The sequence below is a fragment of the Diorhabda sublineata genome, chromosome X (genome assembly GCF_026230105.1).
Source record: "Diorhabda sublineata isolate icDioSubl1.1 chromosome X, icDioSubl1.1, whole genome shotgun sequence".
In the NCBI taxonomy this organism is placed as follows: domain Eukaryota; kingdom Metazoa; phylum Arthropoda; class Insecta; order Coleoptera; family Chrysomelidae; genus Diorhabda; species Diorhabda sublineata.
This window is the reverse complement of record NC_079485.1, coordinates 39323096-39348159: the sequence shown is the minus strand read 5'-3', so window position 1 is coordinate 39348159 and position 25064 is coordinate 39323096. Positions and strand designations below refer to the sequence as shown.

Sequence of the window (25064 nt, the reverse complement as noted above, 5' to 3'; positions counted from 1 at the left end):
TAAAATGTGAGCCAATCTTTATCTATTGAAAAATTGTATCATTACATTACGTGTCCATGAATGAGAGCTATGTTATTGAAAGCAATCATATAATTATTGTAGATACTAATTGAGCGATAAACAGTGGCGAAATAATTCAAGATAACAGTATAATCGTTGCTGATATTATCAATATTTGAGATAATATATATTATTCAGATATAGGCGGAACTTTATTTTCTAATGTTGCACTGTAAATTTGGGGGTATGAGAATTTGATTGTCATAAACGAATGAATAAAGTGGAAGAGTTGTATGATTTACATTATACCTATATATTAGGCAACTCAAAATACAAGTCGCGTCACAAAAGCAAGTGGAGACTAATAGAAGAATATTAATTTAGTATGGCTTTTGTATTCTGAAAAATATGCTTTATAATAAGAACGATGAAAATATGAGCAATATGCAGCTAGTTAATATGTTTTATTTTAAAAAACATTCAAGTGCTTCCCCGAAGAGGTTTTTTTAGTGAAGTGAGTGTTTTTCAGATTTATGATTTACTGGATGTCCAAGTTCACTTTGGTAAAAAATTTTGTATATTTATTTGATCATTTTTTTCTATCAGATTTCAGAAAGTCTTGTCAGATATGGGATAATGTAAATAAGAATATTTAACGTGGTATAATTAAAAACACAATACACTTAAATGAAATCAGTTGAAACGAATAGATAGTAAAAATGTCAGAAACAATATGATACAAAAGATTAGAGCTACATAATAATAAAGCCTGCAACCCCTTACTTAGGTGTGGTATGGTATGGGCGGGTATGTATTACTATAATCATTGTATAAATAATTCTTTATACAATGCTACTATCCTATTCTTTATACAATGCTGTAATGTAAACATTAGGTGTCATCATGTTCTGTAAATGTACAGGCACTAGCATAGCCATTTGGAGAAAACGATAGTCGGTTTTAAATATAAATAGAATAAAGATCCTGTTACATAACAATCTTGCAATGTTTTCGTTAGAAGAGACATGTTTAATTTTTTTTGTTATCTTACTGAAATAAATATAGTTTGAAAAAACTGAAAAACACACTTTTAAAGACCATCAAACTAAAAAGTTGAAAATACTTTTAGAATAACCTTGAAAGAATAATGAAGGAAAAATACTAATATTATTGTGACAAAAGCGTCGGGCGTTCGATGTACAATAAATATTGAACAAAGCGCCTCCCTGTTGAGGCGCCATTCTGAAAGCATCTCTCCACTTACAAATCTCAAAAAAATATTGTGTTTTCATATATGTAAAAATTTCGTGTTTATACTATAAAGTATTCGTTTTAAATGAGATCCCGGAATTGTTTCTGAACGCTATTGTGGAAAGTTATTCAAAATTACTATTTTTCGCTTTCAGATTTTACTGTATTATTTTATTTAATATGAAAGATCGCTTGATGCAGGAATTTTCGTCGGCTTTTATAATACCGCAATGAAAATAAATTATTCCATAGTTCCTCTTTTCTACGTTTCATACACTTTTCAGTGTATTCGGAAAAAAACTTTTCCCAGTGTATTATTTTGTGCTATCCACACCTAAAATTTTCGCCGCCATTTAGTTAGGAAGACGATAGTTACTAGTAGTTCTCTGTACTCACACTAATGAATAACGTTACCTATTTACCAATTTTTTTAATATATAGGTTGGTATAATGCAGATATAAAATGCAAACACAGAATACATTCATTTTATTATAAGGCTATAGAAACATTCTAAACTTTACATTTACATATAATTTATCAACTTTACATTATATCATTTACTATAGAAGTAAGTTCTAAAAACGATAAAAAGCAGTTTTATATTGCCAATCACAATTTTATCACTCTCCTCTAATTATTTAATCTATATGTAGGTTATTAAATTAAAATTATTTCTGTCTTCACCACATGTATGAGAACAATAAAAATTCAATCCATTGTAATGTTTATTTGTTGTTACTGTACCATACACTTTTCTTCTTTAATTTTAAATTGAAGAAAGTTAATAAATGCTCCTATCATGGAAATATTTCAATTAAAGCTCCGAATGATACTGAAGAATCAAAAATATAAACATACACATTTCATTTATCAAAATTTTAAAAAAAATTGTCTATCTGATGTCTCTAACTTGGTATTAACGATTAAGAAAATTATTACTTTCAAATTTGAATATATTGTATTAACTAAATACCACTATTACATAAGGATCATCAAATATGGTCCTTTTCGCTTCAATCTGCCCCGTTTAGAACAATTCTTTCATGTAAAATATCGAAAAATGTAATAACCCTTCCCCTCTTTTGATTTCCATTCTAAGGTACAATTTTTCCTCATTTATAAAGTTTCTGTAGTTACTTTATTATAAATTCCCGATTCGCTTTCAATTATTTATCCTGAAATATTTCAACGAAGTTTTAGATAAAATCAATAACAGAAGACATAAAGTAGGATCAGAAATCACTATAATCGTCAATTTGGAATTTGATAAAGATGTATATAATGTGGTTTAGTATTGATAATAATCTAGAATAACATTGAATATCTTTGGGAAGATAAATAATAGTATGCTTATGACAGAGTAATATATAAATAGAATGAGATCTGGAGAAAAAAATCAAAGTATTTTGTTTAAAAGCAGTAGAGAGAATCTTATGTTTGGATATTTAAAAATCTAGAATTCGACACTCGGATATTGGAGATTGTGTCAAGAATTCGTATTAGTGGAAATCCACGGCTTAAATTGAAAGATTGAGTGTTTCATTAAATTTATAGATAAGGTAACAACCGTTGTAGAATTGTCAATAAATGCTATAAACTCATGATTGTCGCCATTTAACATTTGGGCAATCTTGAGAACCGTAATCATTTGAAATATTCAGTATCAAGAGAACATATAGAAACATTTTCTATTCTTAATTTTGTATAGTTGAGAGTGAAAGATACTTTAATTCTTATTCATATATTAATCTTATCTTATAATCACTATTGGTATATCCACATGTGCCCTATTTTAACTATCATTTCTTTGCAAGTGTTTTATTCCTTTCTATTTATCCTTTGCAAGTCATCCATATAGTGAATCTTTCTCTGAACTGAGAATGTATCAATTGATACAATAATTTAAGAACTACTGTTAATGATTACAATTTCAGTACTAATTTCAATAAGAAAATAAATTAGTTTGAGAGGTACAAATATATAAACACAATATGATGTACTAGATATAAAAAATATTTACATTTGTACAATAATTCCAAAATTATTAACTTAATGGCATCCACAGCTTTTCACAACCATTTTTTTATATTTCTTTAATATGACATTCTGGTCATCAAGGTAATACAAAACAGAAATAGGATTTAGTTTTGTTGGCGCACAGCATGGTTTTGGAAACCTTTGAGGATTCATCAAGTGTACTAAAGTTTGTACTATGGCATGGTTGGTGGCATTCATATGTGCATTTAGTGGAAAATTGCACTCTCCTGCACAATAAAAAGCTGGATAACCTTCTGGTGCAATTATCCAATCCTAAAAGAGCAAATTTATAGTGTAAAAGAGGTACTAATAAAATCAATGAACATTTATAAAAAGGTATGGGTGGAAACAAATTCATGATTCATTCAAACTAAATTGATTTATTGGTAATACAATATGCAAATTAAGATATCATTGTATTTGAGACTCAGCCATATAAATATCTTTTATGTCACACTCCATTGATATTCCAATAACTTATGTATTTTGTGGAGAGTATATTCAAATGTTGAATTCAATCTGTCTAATTTGTCTGACTTGTTCAACTGATCCCAATTCTGTCAACGAATATTGGAGGAAGTTTGTGAGTTTTTTGGACTCATTTTTTGTCTTTGAATATTACTTGTTGGTGTGGGCAATCACTGAGAATTTGTGATAAGTTAATAAAGATTATTATTCAAGATTACCTACTTTTGTGGTTTGTAGAAATTGTGTTTCTTTTCTTGAACTATATCTTTAACTTATTGTATGTTTTGTAGTTAATATTAAGAATATAACTTTGGTTTTAGGTTGACTATATTTTAAAGACATAAAAAAAAAGATAGATAAACTATCACTCAATAAGTCGTGCGGCTGAGAAAACCACATTTTTTGCCAAAAATCAATTTTATTCATTAATGTAATCTCCTTCAAAAGCGATACAATCATTCCGACGCTTCTCTAACTTCTCGATGCCGTGCTTGTAGAAGGATTTGTTTTTTGCTCCAAAATAGGCTTCAGTTGTAGAAATTGCTTTGAGCTGAATTTCATACCGACTAACATTTTTTCGAGAACAGCGAATAGTCAGTAGTCACTGGGGGACCAGACCTGGACTAATTCATTCAATTTAGTCATCGTTACCATCATCTTGTGAATCGGTGCCTTGTCTTGGTGGAACAGTGTTTTTTTTCTTCGACATATGAGGTTATTTTTCCTTGATTTTTCATTCAAACGATTCAACAACTCTATGTAGTATTCGCTATTGATTGTCTCTGCCTTTTGGAGATAGTCGATGAACAATATTTCATGCGCATCCCAAAATACTGAAGCCATAACCTTCCCAGCTGACTGGACACTTCGGCCGTGGTTCAGCGGCTGCAGTCCACTCAGATGATGATCGTTTTGATTCCGAAGTAAAGTGATGGATTCATGTTTCATCCATTGTCACATATCGACGCAAAAAATCTGATTTATTACGTGTAAACATGACCAAACACTGCTCTGAACCATCTACACATTGTTGTTTTTGATCAACTGTGAGTAAACCAGCACCAACTTTGAAAAATTTTTCATGGTCAAATGTTCATGTATAATTGTAAACACAATGCCTTCTGATATTTTTACGGCCTCATATATCTCACGCAATTTCAATTTACGATTAGTTATAACCAATTTGTGGACCTTTTTTGATGTTTTCTTGAGTAACGACCTTAATGGGACGACCAGAACGTTCACCATCATCAGTATCTGTACGATCACGTTTAAATCCAGCAAACCAATAACAAATGGTTTTTTTCGATTAAGCTGAGTCCGAATAACACTTTTAAAGCCATTACTGAGCTTGTACAGAATTAGTTTTTCATCAAGAAGCAATGATAAATTAACACACGAAATTGTTTTGCAAATAACAAAAGTAGTTTCACTTGAATGGCTGTCACTTTTTTCTGACAAATCGAAATATCTTTTGAAAGTTGGTATTTCATCAACGTTATATGGATTTGACAATGACAGCGCCATCTATATGTCAATCACACAACATATTGAATGATGTTATAGACCTTTTCTGTATAGAAAGTTGACAAAACCACAATAATGACTAATGATAATGGAATAAATTTAAAGCACTTGAAGATCTCTCCCTTTTGCTGATTTCACATTGATGTTTTACTTACTGTCCATGATAAGTCTTTAAAATTGATGTACAAAGTTTCGATCCGACAACTTCTTCTCAAATCTTGTCTATTATCCATATCAACTAAAAATCAAAAATAATAACTAAAATAATCTGTAGGTAAATATGTTACAAAAAGTTACGAAAACAATACCGATACTACATGACAAATACGATAGTGAATGAGTTCAACAATCATTTTTTAGTGCATTATAATATTATTGAATCGGTTCATTATAATATTGCAATATCCAAATCAATTTCCAAATTTTTTACAAATAATCTAAGACTGTAGTTCAAAGACCATCATAATGAAAACAACTGATTTTTGATTTTTCCGATGTGCCGATTTCAAAAATGTTAGATCTAGTTATGAACATACAGATTAATTACTATTAGTCTTGATACTAGCCAAAAATATATAAATAAATATATCTTCAAGGGCCCAATTAGAAATTTCACAAAAAAAATTTTTGGAATTGATTGGATTAAAATGAGTTCTTTTCCATAATAGTAACAAATATGCTTCAATTTGTATTGATCATTTTACTTTCTTCTAACATCAAGGAGGAATATGAGGCAACAAAGATGAGAAATTTCTATTGATTTAAAAAATGTAAACTTTCTCCTTGAAGGACAAAGTAGATATGCAACTTATCGTTTCCTGGGATTAGGGATAGAAAAACTTGATGCTGTTATATTTGATGGTCCTCATAAACGGTAACTTGTTAAAGATCAACTTCTCACCTTAACGAATGCAAAGTTGAATTTTCATTTGTTAGAGTTCTAGAAAATATTGTTGGAATGCATGAAGTTGAGAGTTAATGGAAGCTATGCTTTCAAATTTTAATATTCTGGGTTGTAAGATGATAATAACTGTTCACTACGTTATCCAGAAAATTTGGGCGATTGTAGTGAAGATCAGGCGAAATGATTCCATAAGGACATTAGAACTTCAAAAGGTTAATATCAAAGATGATGATATATCTATATTATATCCGGCTACTGTTAGAGCCTTCAGCGAAAGTACACTAAAACCATAAGTAACAAATGTATGCAAATTTTGAAATAAATTCTTACAGCCATTTTGTTAATAATAATGAAATCCACGTGAGATAACTAGTAGCAATCATTATAATTTGAAATATATACACATGCCAAAACATAGATCTGATAGACATAATCTGAGGGCCATTTCAGATGGTGCACCCATCTAGGAACAATTAAAACATCATTGGTACCAAGATATCTGAAAATTTGTACTTTTATCCAAAGTATGCGCAGTAAATAAAAACTTAAAATTGATGAAAAGAGGAAAATTGATACTCAATTATAACAAGTTGGTTGTCAGTTGAATAACATTGTTAATAACATTAGCGTGTACGTAGTAACACATTTTAAATGAAAAATATATACTTACTCTTCGAATATCCGGTCATAACGCCATTAAATGTATCTTTTTTGGTTCTGGCTTCCCTGGTCACCCTCGGTTTCACACTATTAACAGCCTTAAGAAAAGCTACCATAAAGGGTTGTTGCTCATCTTCTGCCTTAACCGTGATAAGTCCAATATCTTCAGGTCTAATTTCATGGCCTACAAATAATAATAATACTTATTTTGAAAACTTCACTATAATTTTCTTATGAGCATAGCCGATTCACAACAGGTTGAATCTTTCCAATTTGATGTTACTTTGTGCAGTCGTCATGAAAAGTAGTTTGGACTAAGTAACAAGGGTATAAAGGGTATAAAGATTCTGGTTCAGTATATAGTTCGAAGAATTTTCTCATATCATTCGATATCTGTTCAGAGGTTTGACGTTGATGCTCATTTTGCTGATATCTGCAATTTTATCGTCAGTAATGCCAATATGTATGGGGGGGCCCAGAGCAAAGTTACAGTTACTCCTACATAAGGGAGTTGCAAACAGCATGTATTAAAGGGTGAGGGCTAAAAATGTTTTGGATGGATTTTATAAGCTTTTATATCTTTTTTATAATTTTTGGGTATGGAGTTTAAGGTATAGCAAATAGTTCCCCAATATGAACACTGCAGACAGATGAGAGGACGTTTTATAGAGATCTAGGAAGTTCTGTTTGAGGTGCTCATATTCTCAGTATTTAGTTAACGATAGGTTGGTTTTTGGCGAGAAAAAGAGTGGATTGGAGGGTATAGGTAACTGGCTGGATTTTCTTGGGTGTATTAAAGTTAAGGTTTTTCTTGTGTACAAATATATAAAGTGGATTAAGCAGGTTTGCAGTGTAACAAGAGTAAGTAAGCGAAGAGAAGCCTAATGTGTAGATTAGCATTTTGTACTGTGTTGAGTATCATTAAGTATGCTTTAGACTTCTTAGCTCAGAAGTGGAAATATTCCACCAATGCATAAAATAAATACATTGTGTCATCAGCGTAAAGAGCAAAAGTATAGGAGGTTGAATTATGAATCGAAGCCTGAGGTAGACCATTTTCTTGTATGAGAGTATTGGACATTTTCCCATAGATGTAACCTTAAAATGTCGAATCAGAAATTTTTTAATGAAAGAGATCATATTTCTTTCATATGATAATCTCCTAAGGCGTTGAGTTTGATTGGGCGAGGAAGACAGTTTAATGCACTCTCTATCTCGATTGTTACTGCTACCATGTGGAATAGTTTTAAATGAAAATAAGTTGTGCGTATATTTGAATATGTCAACATTTGGTAATATAAATTCTGCTTGCCACATAAGTAACACTCCAACAAACCTTCACGGTCAATATTTGGTTGATTTCATAATATTGTCTTCGAATAATAGGACCATTATTGTGTGAAATTAGCTGAAAAGGTTCCTGGCTAAAGTCAAATTAACTGAATAAACCAAAACTGTCTCAATCAGACTATCATAAAGAGTCTGGAGTTATCAGACATTGTCTATCAACAGTGTATTTTTACACGATTCTTCATAATTACTGTTTTATTTAGCCGGCCCCTCTATGATTTATATAGAGCATTTTAGTTACAAGTAAAAATGAATTAATTTGTTTTTCTAATATTTTTATGTTAATAATAAACTAACGTGGCATTTAAAGCTCATGTCAAGATAGACTAAGAAAAATATTCAAAAAAGCATTATATAATATTGAGATTACCCGTGTAGCATTCTTATTAAAATATTTCTTTTCATACTGAAATATCTGGGCTTAAAACTATGGCCTCGTCCAGCCCTGTTTAAAATAAATTGTTTAAAAGGAAATGTATTCATACTGAGTAACTGCAATCACGGAATATCTATTATAATACAAAATATTTCGTTACCTGGTTTATCTAAAGGATGTACTGACAGGTAGATTCCTTTATTGGAATTCGGAAATGCCACCCATGTAACTAAACATTGTGTCAGGTTCAAACTCATCCAACCAACGAAACCTGCTGTTATATTAGCTGCGGATATATATTCTAATTCTTTCTCGCTAAAATATTAGATTACTATTAGCACTGGCGTCCATAGGCAAGAAATAAATTATATCGTACTCGTCCTCACAATTCCATACAAATTTCTACATCTTTAATTATTTAAATATTAATTTCAAAAAAGTCAAATTAATTATGAAAACGAAATAAATAAATTGCGTATCATTATTCATGCAAATATATAGTCGTAGCTTGTCCTATGTATGAAAAAGTGAATACATCTAAAATTGTTTGCGCCTACAAAATTATATACCATCATTTAGGAGAAAGCAAATATAAGAATAAAATATACTACACCTCAAAAAGCTAATTACCAATTGAAGAGATATTGACAACAAACGATAATACCTGATGTGGAAAGCAGTTGAATACCGAAAAAAGCCAGAAAATACAAAAGTACCCATACAAATCAATGATCGCACGACACTGACTGAAAGAAGACAGATCAAATTTGAAACTTCTGTCGCTTTCATGGTTCCAGTTCTTTTTTGAGTGAAGCAATAAATAATTATTCAATCATAAACTTTCGATGCGATGGTGTTTAGTCCTTATATTGATTTCATGTTCTTTTCTCGGATACTAGTTACTGAATGTATTACTACTCACCCATTCACTGTTTTAATAAGTTGATAAGCAGTTACAGTGTATATTATACCAGGATTTTTATTGCCTTTGCCAGAACTTTTAAATATTCTTAATTCAGCTCCAACTACATCCTCTGCTACGGGCACATCACTTACATTAAACCACAGCCTTTTCCCTCTTTCGTGTCTCACACTTGGCACGTGATCATCTGAAAGAAGACGAATACTGATTATATGCTTTAATGCTCTCTCCAAATAAATTGTGATAATCTGTATAGTAACTTAATAATAAATTACATGCTCTGTGAAACTGCGGAGTTTGAAAAATAGAAGAACTAATCAATAAAAGTTTAAATCAATTGTGTATTAGAAAATTTTAGAGCTGTTGGTTGATTCGAAAGTGTAACGAAAAAAATAACAATATATAAAATTGTATAAACAGAATAATTCAAAAATGATAAAGATAATTCTGGATCTAATACTTTCCAGAAATACCTATTGTTCTTATCATTCTTGCATCTCATTTCAGATGATGAATACACGGCAGAGCAATTCAGGTTGGTTCTATTTTGTATTTAAATTCGTGTTCTTTGAGGTGTACACATACCTGGTTTCAAAGAAATTAGGAAACTGTTCAATTATAATTTCAAATTTTGTTACTTACTCCGTGTCATTTTAGGCTGAAAAGGTGCAACTTTATGTTTATTTAATAAATTTTTAAAAAAGTTGTGAGTTTCTTAGTTTGAGCATAGATTCTGCTTTGAGGGTTGTATTTATATCAAATGACAATATCTTTATTCTAAGGGAAATCGAAGATGCTAGAATTTTAAATTCTTCTACTGATTTAATTTTGTTTTTAATACTTGGTACGTAGTTTTGCTAAGCTTTACGTATTTATCATTGTAAAATGTCTATACCAGTTTTATTTTTCTCTATTCCAATAATGATTTCTACCTTCCTTACCCTGCTATTCCTTATATATGCTTGCTTATATATGCATGAGCAATTATGAGCAGTCATTGTGGTAATATCTGCTTATAATGCCCAGCGATTATTGTGCAAATATATTTTTCATTTCTTTTTCAAGAATTATTTATCACCAATGGTCGTTTATGAAAATCCATTACTATTCAACAAATTCTTATAAACACGATTCAACTCATAAATTATTTATTATTATTGACATTAAAAAAATATGTAATTTGAAAGGAGGCAATGGACATCATATAACTTCTATATAAAAATCATCTTTTTAAATAGCAAACATTATTATTTAGCCAATATTCTATCTCCCAAATTCCCATAATTATAAATTGATTTCGGACAGAAAAATTTGTACGTAAATTTAAATTATAAAAGATAATATATGATTTCTCCCGTGCGCCTCGTATCATCATTATATAAAGATTAATAGAATATCTCCAACTTATGGTCAGAAATTATCATTTGATGAGTATAATATACATGAATAATTATAATCACGTACTGAAATCATGTCTTTCAATAAATAATTTTTCAAGTTTATTCGTAAACGGCGTTATAAAAGTTTTATGACGGAAACAAACAAAACAATATTTTATTGAAAATATATATATAAATTATAGTAATCATAATGAAATTTATAAATAGGAATTACTAATTCAAAGATTGTAACACAATATGTTTAGTCTAAAAGTTGACGTATATTAAGATTTCAAAAATAAACCATTTAAACACAATCGATATGTGGTTAATAAAAATAAAATTTCACAACAAATGTTTCAATTGAACTTCTTATATGTCGATATTATTTTTGTCTAACCGATTCTACGTACAATCCGTAAAAATATGAAACGGCAGACAAAGCAGTAGCGGATCCAAAGGAAAAGTTTGGAGGACAATCTATTGATATGTCGTAGAAAAAAACGCGAATACAATATATGCTTTTATTGAAAACCCTCAATGAAATTTTGGTTGTTAATCTTTGGAAAATTCCTCAAAACGTTGTACAACTTTCATTCCTTAATTGGAATTCCTGTAATAACTTAGATACATAATATCTGTTTGCAGATCTCTATCTAGATGGGTAATTGGTCACAAAAGCCAATTAAAGATCAGTTTCGATTTCTATTTTTTTTCCTGACATCCATTGCTTATTGTCCCATCAATATTAACCGTCCAAATATATATATGCATCTTGAGTCTCACAATACCCGTTTCTAAGTATGTCTACTTTGTTTTTTAAAGAATGGATAAGTTTATTTCTACGACCAACACAGTGTGTAGTTAAAAAAAAGTGTATGAAAATATGAGCGATTAGTCCATAATATTAATAATATATTCAGGCAGTTTCAGTGAAATCAACCCCAAATAAAATCTGCACAAAACAGTAGCAATTGTTATTTCACCGCCTTAAAACATTTTTTAACACTAATTCATAGTAATAGTAAATTGTAATGTTTGTTTGAAAGTTCATTTGTAAGTGAAAAAATCTCTGTCATCAAATGAAGGATATTAAATGCGACATGTTGTTCTTAGGTTATGGATACTTCATTCCAGCGTCAGTGTTGGAACATTGATGAAACGAGATTATACAATCTGCATCTAAGGCAAGAGCAAAATGCTATAAAATGAATTAGCAGAATATAGCCCAAACCTCAGATAACGTTTAAATAAAGAAGGATTCAGCATCAGACCGGCCTTCACTTACTTACTTACTTCACTTCCCAGCGAACATAAAATTCAACGATTGAATTTTGTCAGAATATATCAGAACTGGACTATTAATGATTGGTAAACACTCTGTTCTTTGAAAGATGCATGCGAACATGAGTGTTCTAGCGAAAAAAAGGGGAAATTTTGAAAATTGTAATACCTAGTTGCCTTTTGTTACTGACTCTGATATCTTCTTCCTAAGAAGGAATTTGCTTGGATCCGATGCGATAAACCAAACAAATTCAAAAACTAATCACAAAATGACAACTTTTTAATGAAGAAAAGCTGCAATTTAAGTCGTGGGCCTGTTAAAACATTCTAATCTTACATGTAGGTAGAAGATAAATGTAACAGAAAATTAATTTGGAATCTAACAATGCAGACAATGCAAATACTGCTTTATGGCGGACAATTATCACTAATAAAGTCATGCGTCGGAGTCATTACTACTAATTTACTTGTGTCAAATAATATTTTTCAAAAGTGTAAAGAAAAAATAAGCCATCAGCATGCGCTGCGTTAATAATTGAAAACAGGATTTAAGGTAATCAAAATGTATAATCAATTTTCTTTATAGTGTAAGCAAACATTGCTTAAAATAGTACCGTGATTCTAAATTTCTAACTATGTTGAATGATATATGTATATGTATACAGTTGGTTTTGGTACATATAGAATAAATAATTTAAAGCGGATTTTATCCTTCCTGCGAAACATACATACAATATTTTTAATGAAACCATCATGGTAAATCAGAATTATGGGTTACTCGGATAGTTTTAAAGCGAGAACTCGACAGAAAAATGGCCATGACGACGGTGAATATCTAGACACCAAATTTAATTTACAGTAATAATTGATACTGTTATGTTTGATTCACATTTTTTAAATATGTAGGGTGCATTCCACTAAGCACTCACAACCACGATCTTTCCCGTTCCCCTTAGTCCAGAGCGTTATAATCGTAAACTCAAGTGGAATGGCTTACGAGGCGTTTTGAGTGTTTAGAATGCCAAAGCAGAAACAATAAAGTAAAAGCTTTAAGAAGTTATGCTACAATCTGTAAGTCATTGATTTTTTTAGTGAAATGTTTAACTAATTTACATCTTCTACGACGAAAGTAAAATATTTAGTGGTACGTCACAAGAATGTATAACAAGTACCGTATCAAATAATGAGATTGATTCCCATGGATGCAATCTGCGTTGCTTGAATTTTGTTAATTCCGCTAATTCTTTCAACGCTCACTTCGATCCACCTCATGACAAGGTCGTCATGAGTGACGTTTTCCCCGCGACCTCAATGATCGTAGTCGCTACGTGGAACGCCCAAAAGACTATTTCTGGCGCCGGAACGCTAAGTGGAATGCACCAGTACTAATATCTGTGTAAGTTCGGTAATAATAATTTAAAAAAATAGTATGTATATGTCGTGTGATGGTCTTTTAAATGAAAGCATTAAGGTCGATTCCTAAACGCCGTCTGCCCACTGTTGGGCTCGCGGACCCTCGTTCGCTGTTCGTAGATAGTTTACTACTCTATGAATATACGATACAAAATCAACATGTTCCGGAGCGGACTGATATAGAGCCAGAGCACTATGTAAAAAATACACCTATCAAATATCAATAACTAACAGAAAACAAAAACGGCTTGACAGCGAACGTTCTACACGATTCTGGTCGCGATAGGTAGCAGTAGCGATATGCGCTACATCCGATAAATGCGACCAATACCTTCAACAGGAGACGTTGTGGCAACGTTATTTTTGAAAGCTCTTACGCATTTCAATCATTTAATTTGAGAAGAACGATGAACGCAGTCGGCAACGGCGAGCGGAACAAAAGTTTATTAATCGACCTTAAAGAAGTGACGAACATGATGACGAATCCTTAGAACATGATGTGCGTCCAGCCTATCGAAACGTTCAATTCTTATGTTTCAAATAGATGTTAAGGAAGTCACTTACACTGGTACAGCGCACAGTAGATATTTAAAAAACCATTAACCAATGACATATGTCTTGGCTATTAAGTAACTATCTTCAGTGCACGATTAAGGATAACAAATTTCACTTTTATTTTATTACATTACAGTGTGTACTTAAAAAAAAAGTTGATTTTCTAAGAGTTAATTCCGATTCATTACAATCCATCAATTGGAAAGTATCGATATTTTTCTCTTCCGTGCCTATCGCAGAAGTTATAAGTGGGCAATTATAACCACATACTTTTGCGTAAATTTCAACGTTTGACGATTTTCCACAGCCAAATGACGATATGGGCAAAAAACTGAAAAAGAGGGTCGACCAATCCAGTTCAACAATTACGATTAAACGAAATATACAGAATACAAATTAGTCAATAGGAAAAAAGTTGAGGGAGAGAGAGAAAAAAATTGTTTACAGTTACTTCACAAATTATCTTTACCAGATAATCTATAGAAGAGGTTTTGTTGAACTAAACACGCTAATTCTAATTTGACATGAAAAGCAGACGACAAACTTCGGAATGACGTCTTTCAGTGGCAGTAAAGAGTGAGATTATTTACCGTTAAGCTGCATATGAGATGATAAATTAATTAATTAATTAATTCGTGGATTTTGTATCACGTACCAACGTTAGGGTACCATTTCACAAGACTATCAAGTTCCTGGCTCAAACACCCTATATGACTCCATTAGTGTTATGTTCGAATTACAACGGCTTTCAATCGATTATAAAAGACATGGCAGAAACTCGGCGGGTACATAATTCTATTTCTTTATTCAAATGAATTTGATGGACTTCCAGTACTTATTTTAAAACTGATATTAAACAAAAAAAGCCGTGAGCAGCAGAGCTCCATCACGAAAGTCGAATTTTTCGTCGAATGAAGAATTTAACTAATACACAAACAAATCTTTCCATAAAATGAATTTCTTCGAAATGATATCAATTCTCAATTTTATTTCTTTATATGGAAAATTTGCTATTCCTCAATAACTTTTCATTTCACAAGTTAACTATCTCTCTCTCTCTCTCTCGAATGAAAATTCATAATTTCAATAGACGCGGTGGTCTCGAACCCTCTTGTTCAATTCCAATTGACAACAAAGAAAAAATTGTCATAATGACAAGAAATTTCGAAAATGGGATGTAAAAAAAATCACCCTAGCAACGATCATATTCGTATTATTCATTAAATAGGAGGCGGTCCAGTTCAACAATTACAACGATCAAAATGATTTCGGGCGTTTTGTGCTAGAAGAACTGAAGAAGAAAACTTTGAACTTGAGAAAGACAATTCTTCAACATCACCCCTACTTACATGCGAAGTTAAACTTTTTCTGGTCAAAAAATAAGAAAATATAACAAAAATGACCATAAAATGGAGAGGGGTGGAGATGGAAAGTTTCGACCTTAGACAGGAAATCATCTCGCAACTATTTGAACCTACATGTGAAATTTCATTTTTCAGTCGCTTTTCGTTTGACCTGCAGAGGTGAGCAAAGGTCAAAAACCACTTTTTTTGCACTGCGACCCCTCGAAATATTCATTTGTTTTCAACCAAACTCTAATAACATCAATCCGCCGCCAAAAAAGCCATGTGTATGCTAATTTTGAACCAAATCGGACCCATAGCAATTGCTCGAGAGACGAAAATAAGAATTGTAGCTTAAACATGGGAAAAATTATGTGCCCCCCATTTTTCTTCTAGTCATGCCTACTGTAATAGTCTAATTTTTCCTTGAAAAATTCGACTAAAAACAATGTTTAACAAGTTTTTAAGTTATTATTATCAAATAAAATGCTTTAATCAAATGTATAATTATGTATTTAAAATACGAATCAGTTTTTATTGAAAAAATAGCAAGAATAATCAATAGTGTAAATGCTACGGGTTAGGACACAATAGATCCTTTGGTTCGCTGAATTACACATACATTTATTTAGAAATTGATGCTCCTACATAAAGTTGAAAATTAGCTGAACTATCGTATGTGTACTAATTTTGTATTTTTTATTATAAAAAACGGATACTTCTATATAAGTACTTGCAAAATGCGCAAAATAGTATAAACAAACCTCGCAAAAAGTAGTTTAGCTAAAATTATACAGCTCGCTCATACTGGTATTGGTTTATTGATACTACATTTGTTTATTAAAGTATATTATGTTATTAGTAGATTTTCTATTTGTTATTGTAGGCAGTTATAAAAATTTTCAAACTTGAATTTTTCATAATAAATCTAAAGTGCAACGAATTAAGTAACTAATACCCCTAACTTGAATTAATATAGGATAGTGCGTATTTTTACTTTCGTGTTTTATATTTTCCACAAAACATTATACTTACTAGAGCTTTCAAAAGTCATAATAACATCACTTTCGTGGATCTGATGCTGTTCCTCACCACTAAGATAAACTTCGGTATTTCTTTTTGCCCTATTATTTTCATCATTATCTTGTTCCATCAAAGTTTTATAAATATCAAGAAGGAACCTCGGCGCTGACCTTTTTAAAGGACTTTTACTGATCTTTCTAGGTCTCTTAGGCAATCCTAAGAGACTTAAAATTTCTAATTCCATTTCTTTCTTTTCATCTCTAGTCATAGCTCGTTCCATTGCAGTTTGATCGAGCCCATTATCGATATAAATTCCTGAACGTGAACACGAAGATAAATTCCAGAATGTAACAAATAAACAAAAAACCAACACAGGCTGCATGTTATTTACCAACTTAACACGCCTTCCTACGCGATTGTTTAGACGTAAGAGTGAGCGTCTGTAAATTAAGTCTCGCAAGATTGAACTAAAGCATGCTTAAGCAAAGTAGTGTGGGCAGGTAGATATTAAACAGGTTGTTGAAAACGACGTTGTTCGTACAGGAGCGGACTTGTTTAATATTAAAATAGTAAATAAAAGTTTAACTGAACAATATGAAAACAATTATTTTTATATATTAGAAACAAATTACATCATCAATAATAAAATCGTTTTATAGGGAAACTTTTTATGACTACCGATATTACACCGTTATAGCAATTTAATATTTAGAGTTTCAATTTCGATATTTTAGATAAGTCGATTTTTATTTTATAGTTATTAATATGTATCGGTTTTTAATCTTATAAGCTTTTATTTCGCATAGTGACCCGTAACAGTTCTATCAACCACTTTGCCTCCTAGAGTTAAATTATCCAAAACAACCCTCTTCACAGCGACGTATCATCATCAATTACTTATTTATTATTATGAACTCTAACTTCTTTAAGTTATCTTGCTATAAATTTTGAATATGTTTAGTCTGTCTGTAAGTTTTATAATTTCCACTTAAACCCCATTGAAGTATCATCTTCAGTTCATTATTATTAATGTGACAATAATGAACCATAAATATATTTATTTAATTTTATAATTATTATGGTATAAGATAAGAATTAATAAATAAAGAAGCCTGTGAAACGAATATTTTGTACATTCAACTGATATTCGTCTAGTACGTTAGACAAATTAGTCTAACTATTTGTAACTTTAAATTATTAAATTCTCAGTTTGCTAAATAAATTGTATTTAAAAAAGCAAGTTGGTGAATTGAGTTATTTAATTATAGCATCCTTATTTCTTACTTCACATATCCATTGAAAATGTAATTTAATGCATTGAGATTAATATTTTAAAGAAATGTAATTTATTTCATCGCCTACACCCCTAGTGATTAGAACTTGGCTCCGGAGAACAGTTTTTGGACGAGAAAACCTTTGTTTATCATCAATTATCACTTTATTGATCATAATAAAAATAAATAGTGTCGAAAAACACGTTGTTTGTATTTCGATTACTATAATAATCCGGATAATTGATCATGTATCAGGTATCTATTAAATATAAATTTCTTTAATTTCTTAGACCTTTTATATATGTTCATGTTTTTAAATCGTCTCGATTTTAGGTCTCTTCTGTTATAAAATTAGTTTTTTAATAACTTTATTTCAATAATTTTTGAAAGACTTATTAATTATAAACATATCAAAAGGTCTAAGAGAAATGTTCTAATGAGAAAAATTAATTTTTCCTTGGTCCTTACAATCAAATATTACCATTATGAAAAATATATTGATAAAAAATTAAAGAATATACAGAAATACCTCGAAACGAATTTATAAAAGCTATAGAACTCGCACTAACAACAACATATTTCAAATATGAAAATGAAACATACAAACAAATTGAGGGTTGTGCTATGAAGGCTTCCATAGCACAATTGGTATTGGAAGATCTTGAGAAAACTGTCCTAAGAAAACTTGATATAAATATTCCATTCTTTTCCGATATGTAGATGATTGCGTTACTTTAATTAATTTAGATGCTTAGCTATTCAAAAACAAAAACTGCATTGAAAGAAAATAATTATTCAGAAAAATGATAAACAACACATTCAAGAAAAGAATAAACAGATACTAGAACCAATTAAAAAACAGAACAGAAACGAAACATCAAAACATAAAACATTTTTCCTTACCATATGTACAAGGACTTTCCCAACAACTATCAAATTATTTCAATAAATATTATATTAGTATAAGTCATAGAGGACATAATACATTATCCATATATTTCACTAAATTGAAATCTAAAACACCAAAAAACAAAAAAAGTAATATTATAAATCAAGTGCCTTGTACTAATTGTGACGCTGTCTACATAGGGCAAACATCTCAGTATTTAGCAAATAGACTAGAAGGTCAATACAATAAAAAAAATTAAATTGCGTTATCGAACCATGAAATATCAAAAAAGCAAAAATTAAATGATAAAGATTCAAAAATTCTTGAAACGGAATCTAATATACGAAAAAAGGAATTTTTAGAAATGGTTCACATTCATAAGAACGAAAAAGCTATAAATGATAAAAAAGACCTAAATAATTTTTAGCTCTATTTTATAAATTCTAATAAAACTACAAATAATTTGATTAAGTACTGCTTCTTATTTGAAATGCAAGGATTAAGGAAAAATTAATTTTTCTTATAAGAACATTTTCTATTTTGATTTTATTCTTATTTTGATGTTCATGATGTATTGATTAATATAAATGTGCAATTTTTCAGTGTCAATATCATATTTTGATAAAGACTTCCAAGTCCAAACGTCAAATTTCACCTTTCTTCCAGAAATTATTGAAAAAACTGATTTTAAAACAGAAGAGACCTAAAATCAAGAACATTTAGATGCATTCATATATCAAAAGGTCTAAGAAATTAAAGAAATTTATAAACATATATAAGTGCCACGTAGAAAAAGAATAGTACTCTCATTCATACAAAAAATCCCTGGGTACCATTAGTTTCATTTGTGTGGTTTGAAAATAATTCAATTTATTATTCACAGATTATTTCTATGAGGCGTGATATGATAAAAAATAATTACTACTTTCATTTCAGATATTGGAGAATATGAGGATTTGGTTAAGTAAATTTTTTAATGAAGGTATATATTTTTTCAGTTTTTACCAATACATACTTAGTACAGAATTACAATCTTTCATAAGAACTGAACCTATTGGGTAGACAACCATTCAACAATTGTTTCAAGTTCTTAATTGAAGTGTGATTTAGTAATTTCGGAAGTTAATAAATATGATACAACCTTGCCTTTATCAGAAGACAAAAAAGTGAAATGAAAAACTTACAATTTGATGCTTAAGAGCTAGAACAACTTCAAGAAATACTATTCTTCCACTTCACCAAAACAAAAGAAGTTTCATTTGAAAAATAAAACAATGATTATATATTTTTAAAAATTTATTTGAATTATGTATCATAGCAAAACCTTTCGTTTATTTATCATGATGAAAATTAAAAAGTATAATATTCCACCAATAATTTTTTGCAAATTAATTTACTTACACAATGAAGTATATTATTTTGCTCCAGATTTCAAACATGTTATTTCTTGTAACCATATCATTTAACTGTGATATGTAAAATGTTTAAATTCATGAATATGGCAGAATATTAATGAAGTTAAATTATTTAACATATTTTTCCATAAATTTTTTATGAAATTCTGATCTTAAAGAGTCATTTATAAACACATTTGTCTTTTTTTCTGGTTCAGACTTTGCACAGTTTTTAAATACCACATCATCATCCCATCTCCTCTTCACTTTGTGATCTGTCTTATTTGATCCTGCTGAATAATGTGTCAATAGAGGATTTCCACTTAAAATATTTTCCATTCTTATTCTTTCTTCCTCTTGTCTTCTTTCTATTTCTTTTTTTGCAGTATCTAGAGCTCGTTCCTTTTTAATTTTACTCAATTCTGCAAGTAAAGCTTCAGTATCATCATCATCATCATCTCCATCACTTGAATCTGAATCTCCTTCATCAAGGGGGTCATCTGCATCTAAGCTAGCAGCTGGGACTTGGTCCAATTTTAACCTTTTGCTGTGCTCAACTACCCTAATTCCTGGTCTTTTTTCTCTCTCACGTTCCTCAAGTTCTTTTCTAAAATCTCTAGCCCTGGTTTCATCAATTGTTCCTTGTCCATGTTCCCTAAAATTTCATAGTTACTATTTGTGTTACCAAAGGAGTAATCAACTTATATGTATGCATACATACCTATATTTTAATTTAGTATGTCCTGGTAAATCCCTACTTGAATATTGTCTAGAAATAGCACTAAGATCTTTTTCATTTCTTCCTTGACCACCTCTTGCTGGTTCGAAAGTTGGACGTGCTGCTGTAGTCATTTGATTATAATGGATTAACTACCGCTTCTTACTTAATTTTGGAACTGAAATGTTCGAAGTATAATAAATTAATGGTAAGTGAATGTACCCTTGTTACTGTTAATTAAATTAAAAACTGCACTAGATGGAATAACTTTAAATGGATGTACGTATTATTTACATTTACACTATAGACTATAGTGATTTTCAGCAGATAGACTGTCATGTCATTAGTTGCGTTTTTCAGCGGCCTTTCATGATGTCCCTGGATATGGTTTATCAAATAACCATACACAAAACTGTTTATATATTATGTTTTATTAAATGTTCTGTTTTTTTATTTTTAGTTAGTTTACAATTTTCACCTAATTAGTATGTTTTTTCATATGTATCTTTTTTATAAATCTTTTTTCCTCTAAAGAACTAATACAGTGTATTTTAAACTATAATTTCGAACGCAGTTGCTTTACACAGAACATACCCATACCCTTAGATTATGTTCTGTGCTGGAATGCCAAGAAATCTATGGCCTACATGCAATTTATATCGTGGTACTTTGCACAGATCAGAACCTATAGAGCCCGGCAATACTTGAATTTTGATAATTGTTACATGCATCAAGTCTGTTAACTATGCTACAATTAAAGAGATAATCGGTGAAAATTGGAGAATTTTGTCAAGATTAAATAATTACCGTTTTTAATGTCGTTACACAGAACACAAAACAAGGTGACACGGCGACACTAGCGCCAAGCTGGAACAACTTTGTAAGTGCGGTTTGTTATATGCTCTAGTATTGTGCAGTTCATTTATTAAACATGGTTTATTAAGATTTGTTAATGTATTGATAAATATAGTTCATTGTTATTAATCTGAGTGAAGTTGAATTAACAGCTTTCTACTTTGGGTACTAAATTTCAAATAGTTCAAAATCAACAGCATAATATTTGTCTGATTTTGGTTAACCTTAAATAACAACACGTGTTCCGGCAATAAGCTTGAGAAAGCATGGAAGATACTCTTAAAACTAAAAAGAAAAAATCCACAGAATTGGATGTAAGCAAAGTACAAACAGAAAACCATTTTTCACTCAAGTCATCGGATAAATTACCTAAGCTTGATGCCTCAAATTGGCCCCTTTTATTGAAGCATTTTGATCGTTTAAATGTAAGGACTAATCATTACGTTCCAATAACATCTGGATCATCTCCATTGAAGAGAGACATTTCAGAATATGTAAAATCTGGATTTATTAATCTTGATAAACCAAGTAATCCCAGCAGTCATGAAGTAGTTGCTTGGATCAAAAGAATTTTACGAGTAGAAAAAACTGGACATTCTGGAACCCTTGATCCAAAAACCACGGGTAAGTTGATTGCCTAATATTAGAAATTCACTGACTATTGTATTTTTCAACAGGTTGTCTTATTGTTTGTATTGAAAGAGCAACCCGTTTGGTTAAATCCCAACAAGCCGCAGGTAAAGAGTATGTATCAGTTTTCAAACTTCATTCAGCAGTAGAGTTCAAGAAAGTGGTTCAATCTCTTGAAAAGCTTAAAGGTGCATTGTTTCAAAGGCCACCTTTAATATCTGCTGTTAAAAGACAGTTGAGAGTTAGAACTGTGTATGATAGTAAATTACTGGATTATGATGAAACTAGAAATATGGGCGTTTTCTGGGTAAAATGTGAAGCAGGCTCTTATATCCGTACTATGTGTGTTCATTTAGGATTATTATCTGGTGCAGGAGGACAAATGTTGGAATTAAGACGAGTAAGATCAGGAATACAGGTAATATGTCATTATTATTTGAAAATATATTCAATAGAGGCAAAAAATTAATACATTCTACAATGTAAATCTTGTAAAGATTTTACATCAGGATTTCAATTTATAGAAAGATTACCCAGTAGTTATTTCTACAGTATCTAAAGTTTCAATATTTTTCAAATCTTAGTTTTCGACAATTTTTTTTTAATTGTAAGCAGTGATAATCTACTAGAAAGTTTCAAAAAATCTCACATTTTCACCCCAAAATATTTAAATTGAGAAAAATAATTATAAATTTTTGTACAAATCCAGTGGAAAAGTTTAGTTTTTTCTCAATCATAAATTCTTTATAGCTTGTTATTTTTTTTCTTGTTTGCCTTTATCAATCGAATTTTAGTAATATTCAAATGTTTAAATGAAATTAATGAATATGAGAAAACAATTATATTGGCATATGTTATGTCACCAGAATTAGATATTGTGGCCAACAAACATCCTATTCCTATTGAATTGTTGGAGCTAGAACATATTAAGAACTTCTTCACCACAGAATCTCTTATTTTACAAAATTTACTAGTTTGCCGCCTATATCTGAATATTCTAATAAAAAGAAACCAAATCATAATGCAGTTGAAGATTGAATTTTTCACAGTGGTCCTTGAAAAAGTTTGTAGATGTATATCGTACAACATTTCCTTAATCATTCTTGACGAAACAGTTCATAAGATATTGTATTAAACTCTGCTAACACATACTATTACTTGGGTTTTGTTTCAATCAGAAGATTTACTCTTCCATTACTTTTTCATTCCTTTTGGTTAAATTTAAGGAAAATGTTTTTCAAGAGCGTTGTATTGGTTCCAGTTGTCTTTGTGCTGACAATGGCTACATTCTAATTGAAGCTGACAACGCTAACGTCCATGATCGTCTAAATTCCCATTCCACTTCTGTACAAAGCTGTGGGCTTAGTAGGCGACAATTATAGATAGAACACACATCTTAAGCAATGTAGTTTTATGATATGACGGCTTATTGGGTAGTTTATAATAATGAAGCATGGATTGAGATAAAATTCAATTTAACATCCCATTAATTTTTGTCAAAATTGTCTTCATTTTTGCTTATATATGTTTCGAAATTGTATGAAAAGGCTTGTTTTGTCAAAGCCCTCTACAACATATTCATATTTCATGTGTGAATTGAGGGCGATGTAATGTTTCTGTTACAATTGTGGCATTGATTGGAATGCACCCAATGTTGAATTCTAGTGTTAATATTTTATAAACTTTCAGACACACAACAAAATACACAGCTGCATTTAAAATCCTGGGTTCAAACTGGCCATATATATCATAATTTAGATACTTCCCTGCTCTGTTCTTCCATTACTGTCTAGCTCTTCTTTTCTTTGAACACCAGTATATTACACAACATGATCACCACTCAAATGAATAGATTTTTCATTTTTAATTCCCCATGTTTTCTTGACTGTACATAGGCATTAATATAAAAATAAGTAAACCATGTTTTTTGTTACATTGTCTTTGAATTATACTGTAATGTTATTTACAGGGAGAAATGGATGATACAGCTACATTACATGATATCTTAGATGCACAGTGGTTATTAGATAATCACAAAGATGAATCTTACCTTAGAAGAGTTATTAAACCATTAGAAGGTTTATTAGTGCAACACAAAAGAATAATCATGAAAGATAGTTCTGTAAATGCAGTGTGTTATGGTGCTAAAATTTTAATTCCTGGTATACTTCGATTTGAAGATGGGATTGAATTGAATGAAGAAATAGTTATAGTGACAACTAAAGGTGAAGCTGTAGCATTAGCTATAGCTTTAATGACCACATCAACAATAGCCAGTTGTTCGCATGGTGTGGCTGCCAAAATAAAAAGGGTAATTATGGAAAGAGACTTATATCCAAGAAAATGGGGTTTAGGACCAAGAGCTAGCCAAAAGAAAATTCTTATTGCAAAAGGTCAATTGGATAAACATGGAAAGCCCAATGAAAATACACCAAAAGAGTGGTTGAATAGTTTTGTAGATTATTCTGTACCTAAAGAAGTCCATGATGAAGCAAATACTGAAGAGCAGAAAAAACGCAAATTAAGTATTTCATCAATGAATACATCGTTGGAGAATGTTGAAGAAAAAACTGAAAAAAAGAAAAAGAAGAAAAAAAAAGATAGAGAAGAATCATCAGAACCAGTAACTGAACCTGAGTCAGAAGACGCACTAAAAAAGAAGAAAAAGAAAGGAGATGAAAGTATTGCATCCCAATAAATACAAGTGATTTCTAATAAACTCAATATCAACTTGCATTTTTTTTTCAATATTTGTCAAGCCAACTACTACTAAAGTTGAAGAACATGGAGAAATGACAAGATATAAACATT

At 30.5% G+C, this 25064-nt stretch overlaps 3 protein-coding genes and 1 long non-coding RNA gene across 5 annotated transcripts; 2 read left to right on the top strand and 2 right to left on the bottom strand.

Moving 5' to 3' along the window:
- Window positions 1-227: 227 nt before the first annotated feature.
- LOC130451174 (uncharacterized) lies at window positions 228-16512 on the top strand. Its single transcript, XR_008910684.1, has 3 exons — window positions 228-514; window positions 607-807; window positions 11992-16512. It is a non-coding gene; the product is annotated as an uncharacterized LOC130451174 (long non-coding RNA).
- Window positions 1724-16982, bottom strand: LOC130451172 (protein 60A). The gene is made up of 6 exons (XM_056790004.1): window positions 16506-16982; window positions 9497-9683; window positions 8735-8889; window positions 6859-7032; window positions 5440-5522; window positions 1724-3562 (listed from the first exon to the last, which is right to left on the bottom strand). The coding sequence occupies exons 1-6, from the start codon at window positions 16873-16875 to the stop codon at window positions 3302-3304; spliced, it is 1230 nt and encodes a 409-aa protein (XP_056645982.1). The 5' UTR covers window positions 16876-16982; the 3' UTR covers window positions 1724-3301.
- Window positions 16983-19937: 2955 nt separating this feature from the next.
- Window positions 19938-21612, bottom strand: LOC130451323 (protein CWC15 homolog). 2 transcript variants are annotated; one of them, XM_056790276.1, is made up of 3 exons: window positions 21576-21612; window positions 20772-20946; window positions 19938-20705 (listed from the first exon to the last, which is right to left on the bottom strand). In XM_056790276.1, exons 2-3 carry the CDS (start codon window positions 20900-20902, stop codon window positions 20180-20182), a joined length of 657 nt encoding a protein of 218 aa, XP_056646254.1. In that variant the 5' UTR covers window positions 20903-20946; window positions 21576-21612; the 3' UTR covers window positions 19938-20179. The 2 variants fall into 2 exon arrangements, with proteins under 2 accessions (XP_056646254.1, XP_056646255.1); XM_056790277.1 differs by lacking the exon at window positions 21576-21612 and adding an exon at window positions 21063-21268.
- On the top strand, window positions 21378-25016 carry LOC130451320 (H/ACA ribonucleoprotein complex subunit 4). Its single transcript, XM_056790267.1, has 3 exons — window positions 21378-22247; window positions 22301-22671; window positions 24223-25016. The coding sequence occupies exons 1-3, from the start codon at window positions 21890-21892 to the stop codon at window positions 24949-24951; spliced, it is 1458 nt and encodes a 485-aa protein (XP_056646245.1). The 5' UTR covers window positions 21378-21889; the 3' UTR covers window positions 24952-25016.
- Window positions 25017-25064: the final 48 nt, after the last annotated feature.

Excerpts from the sequence above, each read along its gene's own strand:
- LOC130451172 (XM_056790004.1), bottom strand. The coding sequence starts at position 16,875 with ATGCAGCCTGTGTTGGTTTTTTGTTTATTTGTTACATTCTGGAATTTA. Across the intron at positions 9,684-16,505 it reads TATGACTTTTGAAAGCTCTA|ATGATCACGTGCCAAGTGTG; the intron begins GTAAGTATAATG and ends GTCTTCTTTCAG. Across the intron at positions 5,523-6,858 it reads TATGACCGGATATTCGAAGA|TTGATATGGATAATAGACAA; the intron begins GTAAGTATATAT and ends TTTGATTTTTAG.
- LOC130451323 (XM_056790276.1), bottom strand. The coding sequence starts at position 20,902 with ATGACTACAGCAGCACGTCCAACTTTCGAACCAGCAAGAGGTGGTCAA. Across the intron at positions 20,706-20,771 it reads CATACTAAATTAAAATATAG|GGAACATGGACAAGGAACAA; the intron begins GTATGTATGCAT and ends ATGAAATTTTAG.
- LOC130451320 (XM_056790267.1), top strand. The coding sequence starts at position 21,890 with ATGGAAGATACTCTTAAAACTAAAAAGAAAAAATCCACAGAATTGGAT. Across the intron at positions 22,248-22,300 it reads CCTTGATCCAAAAACCACGG|GTTGTCTTATTGTTTGTATT; the intron begins GTAAGTTGATTG and ends ATTTTTCAACAG. Across the intron at positions 22,672-24,222 it reads GAGTAAGATCAGGAATACAG|GGAGAAATGGATGATACAGC; the intron begins GTAATATGTCAT and ends TGTTATTTACAG.